The 10795-nt window shown below is 49.8% G+C and overlaps 1 protein-coding gene across 1 annotated transcript in view; it reads left to right on the plus strand.

The window, feature by feature from the left end:
- Spata3 (spermatogenesis associated 3) overlaps positions 1 to 5293 on the plus strand; it is a 15484-nt gene extending 10191 nt beyond the window's left edge. The window contains exons 3-4 of the mRNA XM_004637388.2: positions 196 to 335; positions 5247 to 5293. Of these exons, the coding sequence (XP_004637445.1) occupies positions 196 to 301 (106 nt within the window). The 3' untranslated portion in view covers positions 302 to 335; positions 5247 to 5293. The remainder of the gene's footprint in view (positions 1 to 195; positions 336 to 5246) is intronic.
- The last annotated feature ends 5502 nt before the right edge of the window (positions 5294 to 10795 follow it).

Genomic DNA, 10795 nt, shown 5'->3' on the forward strand with positions numbered 1-10795 from the left:
TCCCCTCCAAATGCTAGAGCAGCTGATGTCCAAGCCAGCCCATTGTTGAGTCCCAGGCTGCCTTGTGTCAGGGAATTGTTGGAAAGGGAAGAATAGTGTGCCCTCAAGAGCAGGATCCAGTGGGGACCCCATAATCTCCACTTTTTCTCAACAGCAAAGTCCTCTTCCCCCAACCCCTTCCTGCTTGCTCTACAGAAAACCTCCCAGGAAACACTGCATTCCTCGAAACTCACGTGCTCCAAGCCCTCGGGACTGTGGCTGTGGCTCTGGGGGTCCTGGGAGCTGCCTACTACATCACTGAGGCCTGGTGACCAACCCACACCCAGGCCCAGCAGGTAGGAGCAGCCCCTGTCCCTTCCCAGAATTCAGGGCTCTCTGTGGCTGGGCCAAGCCACTGAGCCTCTCAGGCAGCCTTGATGCTCGCAGAGCATGCTGGGCTCACCGTCAGGACACAGAAGCATACACCTATCTCGTCCTGTGTCCCCTCTTCCCCGGGACAGATCTCACTACCCCTGTTGCAGGTACTGGATGGAGTGGGGGAAGGGCCAGGGCAGACTTTCCTTCCCTACCACCTTCCTTCTTCCTTCCATCACTGTGTTCTCCATGCTGTTCTGTGTCTCTCGTGCGTGCCTCTGTGGTGTACGTATGAGCTGACTTCCCGACTATGCAGCAAGATCCTTGAGGGCAAAGGGCAGCTCTTGTGCCCTCCAAATGCTAGAGCAGCTGATGTCCAAGCCAGCCCATTGTTGAGTCCCAGGCTGCCTTGTGTCAGGGAATCTGTTGGAAAGGGAAGAATAGTGTGCCCTCAAGAGCAGGATCCAGTGGGGACCCCATAATCTCCACTTTTTCTCAACTGCAAAGTCCTCTTCCCCCAATCCCTTCCCTGCCTGCCTCAGTTGGACTCTCAGAAGCAGAGCCTAAAGCGAGGATTAGGTGCACAGGACACGCTCTCAGGGAGAGGAGGGAGGCAGAGAGGGCAAGGGAGGAGGTGAACAAGGAGGGGATGAGGTCTCAGCCCAATCCCAAGGGACCCTGGGATGTGAGTTGCACCCCACAGCTGCTCTCATGAGGCCTGAGGCCTCCCTTTTGGCTCCCTGTGAGACAGTCCATCTTTGACTGCAGGTGGAGGTGGGGAGTGCATGTCTTTATGGGAAAAGCAGCTCACTTATCCCTTGACCACCGCCACTCCTGGGTGCTGGCAGGCAACGGCCACCTTTCAGCCCAGGCTGGGAATAGATGTTCAGCTCTCAGAAGCTGAACCCAGAAAATAACTCCAGGGAGAGCTCAGCATCCTCCCAGGCTTCCTGCATCTGTTCCAGGGATGCTTGTGAAGTAGAATTCGAGGCAGCTGTAGCCTGAGAAGTACCACAGCAGTTAAGAGTCTCAGTTTTCCCATCTGTGACTAGGGAACATCACCGTGCCTGCTCATTCACACTTGGCAGTGACAAGGTGCTGCAGGACAGAGCTGGTGGCAGGCAGTCTCAGCACTGCTGCTATGAGGTGGTCAGAAAGATGCTGTCTCAGAGTGAGAACACATAGCTTCCAGCCCTGACAGTGTTGCCAGAGAGCTGGGCACTGGGTGGCCTGAGTGTCATCCCTAATGGGGACAACAACAACCCTCCAGGGGTTCAGTGAAGGACCTGCAGAGGTGTGAGGCTGCTGCCAAGCTAGGGATAAAGAGGCTGGCAGCATGATAAAGGGACTGCGTGAATACTCCCTCCCCAAAGTGCCCTGCAGCACAGCCCACTGCTGGTGAGCATGTGTCCTAGTTACTTTCTCTTCACTGGAAAATAATACCTAACACCACAAGTTAAAGTGGACGGGTTGATTTTGGCTCGAGATTTGTAAAGGTGTCCGTCCATAGTTTGCTGGCTACAAGCCAGTGTGGCACAGCAGAGAGACACTGAAGAGGAGAACTACTCATGTCCAGGTGGCAGGAAGCAGAGAGGGATCAAGGGAGGAGGGCCAGACAGGCCCTTCCAGGCCACCGCCCCAGTGACCACCGGACTCCACCCCCATATCACATTCAAGAATAAATTTATTGGGGCTGGGGAGATGGCTCAGTAGCATAAGCATTTGCCTGGCAAGCACAAGGGCCTGTGTTCAACCCCCGGTTCCACTAAATAAATAAATAAGTAAGTAAATAAATAAATAAATAAATAAATTTATCAGCTGAGGAATCCTTAGATAGATGTCACACCCCCATGACCCACTCACTTCCCCAAACCCCCACCTATAAGCACAAGATGCTTTGAGGGAACATTGAGATAGAAGCCTAATTGCACATGTTCTGGAGGCACACAGGCTTGGGGTCTGAGGCCTCTCGGCATCCAGACCCCCAGAGCTTGGGGAAGATCCCTTAACTCCTTAATTCTTAAATGGAGAGGATGACCTGGCGTGGCAGTGAAGCTTGCAGTACCAGCACTTGGGAGGCTGAGGGAGGAAGACTGGTGAAAGTTCAGGGCCAGCCTGGGCTATGTAGTGATTTCAGCACCAGTTTAACAGCGTAGTGAAATCCTGTCTCAGAAACCCCCCCCAAAATGACCACAATAACAGTACAACTTTCATTAGGTTTGGAGCTTTGCATAGTGGCAGTATCATAACCAATGAGGTTTATCCAAGTTGCAATTATTGCTAATTGAAAACTTTTCATTAGGGCTGGAAAAATTGTCACGGAATCCTGGGCACAAGATAAGCCTGCAGCGCCACAGCAACGTTGGCTTATTTTTTTCACATAAGTGCTTTTCATTGTTGTTGTTGGCACTAAGGGTTAAATCCAGGGCTTTTACTCTGAGCTACATTTGCTGCTCTTTTGTATTTTTTACTTTGAGACAGGGCCTTGCCAAGTCACTAAGTTTTCCAGGCTGGACTTGGACTTACGATCCGCCTGCCTCAGCCTCAGAGTGCTGCTATTGCCCTGCCCAGCGATTTATTTTTAAAGGAAATTTAGTCTGGCCATGAGGGAAAAGTCCTCCCATTTGTCATGAAAATTCAAACAGTAAAGATATGCTGTGCAGTGTCACGAGGGTGCCTGACGAAGGCTTGCCCGTGCAGCCCGTGCCCTAGCTCGGCTTGCGCAGGCTGTCCACGAGTGTGGGCTGTGGAGACAGTCCAGACCTACCCTGAGACCCTGTCCTTCACCCCAAAGGGAGGGACAGAAGTGGGTGGACTTTGTCACACTTGTCACCATGGTAGATTGGGGCCAGCAGCCACTGAAAAGGAGGAGTCGTACAGGGGGAGGAAGGAGGGAAAGCTGTACCCCAAGCTGTAGCTGCAACTCAACCTTGGTGACAAAGTCCCTGAGCTTCTGGTAGACGGAAGCCTGCACTGCATCTCCCAAGTTACATGTGTTTGGGGGGACAGCAAGTGGCCGCTGGGGACCTGGTTGGGACAATCATTGCGACATCACTCTTTTCTGCAGTACTAGGCAGTGACACCAGGGCTTCTGCACCAAGCTACAGCCCCTGTTGAGTTTTGAGCCAGGTTTTGCTGAGTTGCCTGAGCCTTGCAGTCGCCCCCCTGAGCCGCCCAGAGCACTGGGGATTACAGGGCAGTGCCAGCACACCCCTCCTGCCTGTGCAGGGGCAGCCTCAGCAGCCCCAGAAATGATGCCTCTTCCGCCTTAGCCCAGCCAGCCACGGGCCTTTGCCAGGTGCAGGGCAGGACATGGCTTTCTGGAGACGGATGTGTTGGCTCCGGGCCTGGGCTCCACTGTGCCCAGCCCAGCGCCCGGGGCTGAGCCTGGTGGTTCCAGGGGTGTTTGTGGTCCTTGGGGTGTCTTTCCCCAAGTGCCTCACAGCTTGGGCCAGATGACTCTCAGGGTAGGGATTGATGCCATGTAATGGCTGCTGAGCCTGGATTCAACTGAGCTTAGCAGGCCAGGAAGGTGTCTCATGGCCCCCCAGTCAAAACCACCACCACAAGTGCCCCTTAAGGCAGCAGACACGGCTGAGCCATCCCACCAGGTCGGAGTCCTTCAAGCAGCACAGATGCAGAGCCGCTGTTTCTCTGCTTCACCCTCCCCACAGCGCTTCCACCTCCTGAGGCCAGCGCCAGCTATCACCCCACTCCCAGTTCAGTCACCAGAGCTCATATATAGATATATTTAAGCAATTGGTACCCAGGTGTTCATTTTATTAGTCTTTGTTCTCTTTTTGATTCATTTTTTTGTCAGTACATTTCACAGATACACAAGGATCACATTCATCACAGGGAATTTGTACCTGTACACGACATAGCTTGCTGCTGCTTTGCCACGAAACTCTATAGGAAAAGGCCAAAGATTTATACAACCTTCCTTTCCCGTTCCCCTCCCCTCTCTTCAGTCCCTCCTCCCTTTATTTACAAAGGCTTTTCTTTTTTGCCTTCTATTTTTGTTTTCTTGTTCCCTCTTTCCTTTTCTCCTATTTCCCAACAGCATACACTTTGGTCCTTATTTACACTTTTGGTTTGTCACATCAGAGAAACAATGTGATATTTAAACAAGCGTGTCCGATTTCTTTCACTTAAGAGTATGGTCTCAGTCTAGATCATCTGCTCCAGCAAGGGAAAGCGAGGCACACAGCCAAGCCAGGTGGGGCCCCTGCCAAAGGAAAGGAGTGACATGGGGGTGGGGTGGGGTGGGGTGGGGTGGGGGCGTGCATTGGGGGTGCTCTGTGGGGGACATGAGGCCTCCTGAGCCTCAGGCTTGGTGTTCAGTCCTGTGGAAGGGAGACAAGCAGTCTAGTGTTCCCTGTCCAGACAGTAAAGAACCAGCTGACAGCAGTGGTCAAGTTATCTCCTGTTTGGAGAAAGATGCTTCTAGAATGTTCTTTCCTAAAACTTGGTGAACTCTTCCTGGGACAACAACTGCCAATGATGAGGCATTAAAAACAAACAGCTCCTTTCCCACTCCCTCTCCCTCAGGGTGGCGAATGCAGTCAAATTTGGCAACATGGCCTAAGATTGGAGAGCAAAGCTCTGACTTAGCTTCTGGGGCCCTGAGGGAAGGAGGAAGAAGCCAGAGACAAGGCCACTGGGCCAAGTCGATGTCAGGCACTTTGCCATGGTCGCCAGGCCTGAGGGAAGGGGTGGGTTCCACACAGCTATGTGTGGCTCATAGAGGAACAGATGTGAGCACAGTTTGCCTTTCCACAAATGGATCTTAGCTGCCAAATCCTCATCCAGGAGGTATAAAATTGGCAAGCCACCTTGCTCTGGGTCACAGAGAACTGCCTCAGCTAATGGCTCTGACTTCTTTCTTACAGATCCGGTTCCATCAAAGGATCTCACTTGTCACCAAAATAAAGCCAAAAAAAAAAAATTTTTTTTTCTTTACTGTGTTTTACTCAGGGTCACAAATGGGCATGGTGTCAGTGCAGAGTGCTGAGGACTCTTAGAGCCACAGGTCAGGCTGGGGTCAGGCCACAGGCCAGCCACGCTTCTCCGGCACACGCCCCATAGAACAAGAGATTTGCTTTGGATCTGCCAAGTCCCAGTGAGGCATTGTAAGGCTTAATTCAGTACCTGTGGCAATGTAACCAGCAGTGTGCTATTCGGAGGTAGCAGCACAGGAGGGATGTGCTGGCACGAATACTGTCCTGCACCTCAGGGTCACACTCTGTCCCCAGGAAATGGATTTTCTCACTCCCTCTGAGAAGGTGGCCTGACCTGGCATCAGTCCGCCCGATGCCAGTAGAAGTCTGAAGCAGAGCCAGGAGGAGGTGGTGACACAGGGACAGGCAGTCAGTCAGTCCTAGGTGCAGAGGCCACAGGACTCCCACGGGAGGGGTACCAGGTGATTTACACCCACTCCTGTCTGGGAGGCAGGTAGTTGACTCCCCCACACATTGCCACCCTCTGAGCCCTGAGGCAATGAAATGAGATGCCAGCAAGCCATAGCCAAGGGGAGGTCAGCCCTACATGCCTATGGGGATCCACAGCCCCACGTCCAGGGGATCTGCTGAGCTGCTCAGAAATGGTCCTCCAGGGACAGGCCTGGTGGCCTGGTGGTACATATCTGTGATTCTAGTACTCAGGAGGCTGAGGCAGGAGAATCGCTACCAGTTGAAGGCCAACCTGGACTATGTAGTCTGAAAAGGTTTTGGGGTTTTTTTGTTTGTTTGTTTGTTTTAAGAAAAGTCTTGAAAAGAAAGAAAGGAGGAGGAGGGAAATCAATGGCAACTAGAAACAGATTTTCTCTGCAGTGGGTCCTGTGCACACCCACCTGCCCACCGCCCCTCCCCTCTGCCTCCTCTCTGGACTGCATGCCAGGTGCCCAGGAACAAGAATTCACAGTTTCCTGGGCTGTGGACCCTGGCAATGAGATTCCCAGGTGGTGCTGACCTGTGGGGCATGCCACACACCCTCAGGGAAACACAGACCCCTGTGGTCCTTTAGTGGTGAGACCACCAAGCGGCCCTTCCCCACAGACACTGCTGTGGGCTCATCTGCTGGCCCTGGCCTTGTACTGAGACTTCAAGGGTGTTTTGAAGACAGTGGGGATGCCCAGGGGGAGAGGTCCACATGCAGAAGGATCAAGGGTGCTGGAAGGGCTGCCATTTCTTACTGCTGGCACAGAGGAGGATGTCAGGAGGCACTGTTGCCCTCAAGTCCATTTGGGGTAAACTGAAATCTGGGTTGGGCCATTGGATCCAGGGTGCTTTATTCAGGCTGTTGTTGGATGATTTCATTTGCTGCCAATTCCAAGTTGCAGCCTCTGGTGGGTGCTTTTGTGAGCAGAAAGCAACATTGGCAAGACCAGTGAGCGGGTTCTGTGTTGCCAAAGCAAACAGTGCCATAGCCCGGCCTACTGCAGCCAAGTTGGGCTGAGTCTGGCAGAAGGTGGGCCAGGAGCTCTGTACCCTCACCAGGCCAGTTGGGCCCCACACTGGGCCTGAACAAGGTCTTGAGATCACAGGACAGTCAGGTCTGGGGCCCAGGCAGGGTGGGAGAGGTACACGGGCTGGGGCAAAAGACAAAAGGCAGAACCAGGTCCAGAGTGTCCTTCCTCCTATAGGTGCCGGTGCTGGGGACCCCGTGAAAGGTCCCAGGAGGTTCCTTCCACACCTTGCAGGAAGCCACCCTCCTCTAGTCCTGCAGCCCAGCACATGGTCTTCCCTGAGGGACCAAGGAACAGAATGATCAGGATACCAAGGCCCAGAGGAAACACCTGCTCCCAAAGTCTCCCCTGCCTCCAGCGTGGCCCAGACTGGAGCCAGCGCCAAGGGCAGCATTACAGGCCTGGTCCCCCGAGGATGCCAGGCTCCTTGAGCTGCAACAGGCAGGTCTTGGCCTCAGCGGAGGTCTTATGCAGATCTCCGTATCCAGGCAGCACTTCTGGGCACGTGGGGACAGCAAAGGCACCATCACACCTTGGGCGGCCAGTTCTCCAGGCACAGAGCAGAAAGGCAAAGGGGCATAGCACCCTTGCCAGTGTCCCAAGATGCATTCCTGGCCAAACCCTAGTGGAACCAAGCCCAGGGCTTGAGGCATCTACTCTCAGGGTATGTGTGGCATCTCCAGCTGCCAAGGAGGAAAGAGTACCAGTAACAAGACACTTCTGTTCCAGCCACAGAGCTGAGCAGGGCTGGCCATGGAGCATTCAAGGCTTCTGCTCCAGACATGCACCAGTATTCCCAGAACTCTGGGAGGCTTGAGCAGGAGGGTGGTAACTTGGGACCCAGCCAGAACAACTTCATGTCTTGATGAGGTCCTGTCTCAGAATTTACAAATTTAAGGACTCCAGGTAGGTAGTGCATGTACAAGGTTTCTGTCCCCAGGTATCAGGTCAGAGGTACCCAAGGGAACAGATTGTTTTTCAACCAGATTTTATTGTACATTTTAGGTACACATAGCGGTCATACCTACCACAGGGAATTCGTACCTGTACATGGTATAACTTTTTTTTCCCTAACTCCCTTTCTCCCTTCAACACCTCTTCCCAACCTCAGTTACAAAAGTTTTGTTTCCGTATTTTCCTTCTTTTCTCTTTCCTTTTTTATTCTTCCCTCTTTCCTCTCCCCCTCCCCACTCCCTAGTTCCTCTTCCCATTTGAACATTTTCTTCCTATTTCACAATATCTATTATATGTTTTGGTGCTTATTTGCAATTTTGGTTTCTCACACCAGAGAAACAATGTGGTATTTAAACGTGTGTCCAAATTCTTTCACTTAAGAGTATGGTCTCAGGGTGCATCTACTTTTCCAGAAAAGTCTCAAGTGTATCCTTTTTTAAGGCAGAGTCATGTTCTATTGTATGAAGAAGAAAACCCACATCTTCTTTATCCATTCACTGGTTGATGGGCATTTGGGTTGTTCCCAAGATTCAGCTATTACAAACTGTGCCACTATGAACATGGGTGTGTAGATACTAGCGTGCTATGATGTTTTTATTTTTATTTTTTTGTATTTTAGTACAGGGTCTCACGACATAGATTGGACTTGTAATGATCTGCCTGTGTTCAGCCTCCCAAGAGCTGGGATGACAGACCCGTGCAACCCACACCCACTCTCAATCGCTGTCTAAGCTTGTCCCTGAGGCAGGGCCGGCACAGCATGCCAGGGATTGAACCCCAGTCACTGCGCTCTACCTAAGCAGGTGCTTTAGTCCATTGAACTATTTGGCCAGCCTGCTTTTAATTCTTTTGGGAAGATACCCAGGAGGGAAACAGCTGGGTCAAATGGAACCTCTAGTTTTAGTTTTTTGAGCAATTTCCACATTGATTTCCAAAGTGGTCCCACCAAGCTACGCTCCCAGCAGCAGTAGAGAACGGTCCTTTTCCAGACAGCTCCACCAGCATTTGTTATTGGTTGATTTATTGATTTATTTATTTGTGTATTTGGTACAGGTTCTCACCATGCATCTTGGACTCTTAATGATCCTCCTGTTTTCAGCCTCCCCAGTGCTGGGATTATGGGTCTGCACCACCATGCCAGGACTTGGTAGCCAGCTCAGCATGCCCAGGAGTGGGGCCAGTGCAGCATGTGGTCCTGGGGATCAAACCCTGGACCCTGTGCTTGCCTAAGCAAGCACTTAGTCCGCTGAGCTATCTTCCTAGCCCTTATTGGTTGATTTCTTAATGATAACCATTCTTTCTGGGGTGAGATGGAATCTCTGTATTGCGTTAATTTGCATTTCTCGAATGACCAGTGATGTTACACAGTTTTTCATATATTTACGTGCTGTTTGTATTTCTTCATCTGAAAAGTGGTATTCATCTCAGATACCCGTTTTTTGAATTGGGTCTTTAAATTTGGGGGTGTCTGGTTTTTTTGAGCTCTTTATATGTTCTCAATAGTAATCCTTTGTCAAAGGAACAACTGACAAACACTTTTTCGCCACACTGTGGGTTGTCTGTTCATTCTGTTGGTGGTTTCTCTTGCTGTGCAAAAGCTTTTAAATAAGATGAAATCCCAGGTATTGATTCCTTGTGATAGTTCCAGTACAATTGGGGTTTTATTCATAAAGTGTACACCAGTGTGTTAAAAAATGTTACCTTTTCTATCTTCCAGCAGACTTAATGTTTCTATTTTAATATTTATTATTTACTTATTTTTTTTCTTTCTTTGAGACAGTGTCTTTCTATGCAGCTCGGGCTGGCCGCGAGCTCAGTCTATAACCCAGGCTAGCCTCGAGCTCACAGTGATCCTTTCGGCTCATCCTCTTGAGTGCTAAGATCACAGGCATGCACCATCACACCAGGCTTTCTTTTAATATTTAGATCTTTGACTCATTTTGACTTTAGTTTAGTGCATAGTGAAAGATATGGGTCCAGTTTTAATCTTCAGCATGTCCAAAGCCTGTTTTTTCTAGCACCATTCATTCAAGTGGCTGTCTTTCTTCCGGGGACTGTGTTGGGCACCTTTGTCCACTATGAGATGGCCAAGTACGTCTGGAGTTATTTCTGTATCTCTATTCTGTTCTGTTGCTGCTCAGGTCTATTTTTTGCCAGTATCATGCCGCTTTTATCATAGTAGCTTTATATAACTTCAAGTCAGGTACCAAGACACTCCCTTCCTTGTTTGTGTTGCCCGAAATTACCTTTGCTATTCTAGGTCTCTTTGGATTCAAAATGAATTTTAGGATTACTTTCTCTAATTCTATAAGATATGCTATTGGAATTTTGAAAGGAATTGCAATAAATCTGTGCAACAGTTTTGGAAGTATGGCCATTTTCACTATATTGGTTCTTTCCACCCTAGAGCAAGGGATGTCATCCATTTCTTGATATCCTCTTCAGTCTCCTTTTTCAATGCAGAGGCTCTCCTTCCTCTGTTAGATTGATTCCCTGGTACTTCATTTTTTTGGATGCTATTGTGAAAAGTGTTATTTCCCTAATTTCTCTTTCAGTGAGTTTATCTGTGTATAGGTAGGGATTTTATGAGTATTGACTTTATATCCACTATGCTACTAAATTTGCTTTTTAAATTGAAAGGTCTTTCAGTGGAGCTTTTGGAGTCTCCTGTGTACAGTATCATGTCATCTGCCAATAATGATAATTTAACTTCTTTCTTTCCTGTCATTATTTCTTCTGTTTCTTTCTCTTGTCTTATTCCTCTGGCTAAGTTTCCAGAACTATGGTGACTGTGAGTGGAGACAGTAGGTATCCTTGTCTTCTTCCTGAATTTGGAGTGAAAGCTTTCTGTCTTTGGTGGCAAATCATTTGAGATCTGCTGCACATCTTCAGTGACCAGTGGGTTGTATGAAATTGGGGACATTGTTTCTCTGTGGGAACTAGCAAAAGAAGAGCCACATGATGGAATTAGTAAACTGATTTAGTGTTTAGAAACTTCTAGCCAGCACGGCAGTACACACC

Source organism: Octodon degus, unplaced genomic scaffold, assembly GCF_000260255.1.
Source record: "Octodon degus isolate 3935 unplaced genomic scaffold, OctDeg1.0 scaffold00089, whole genome shotgun sequence".
Lineage (NCBI taxonomy): Eukaryota > Metazoa > Chordata > Mammalia > Rodentia > Octodontidae > Octodon > Octodon degus.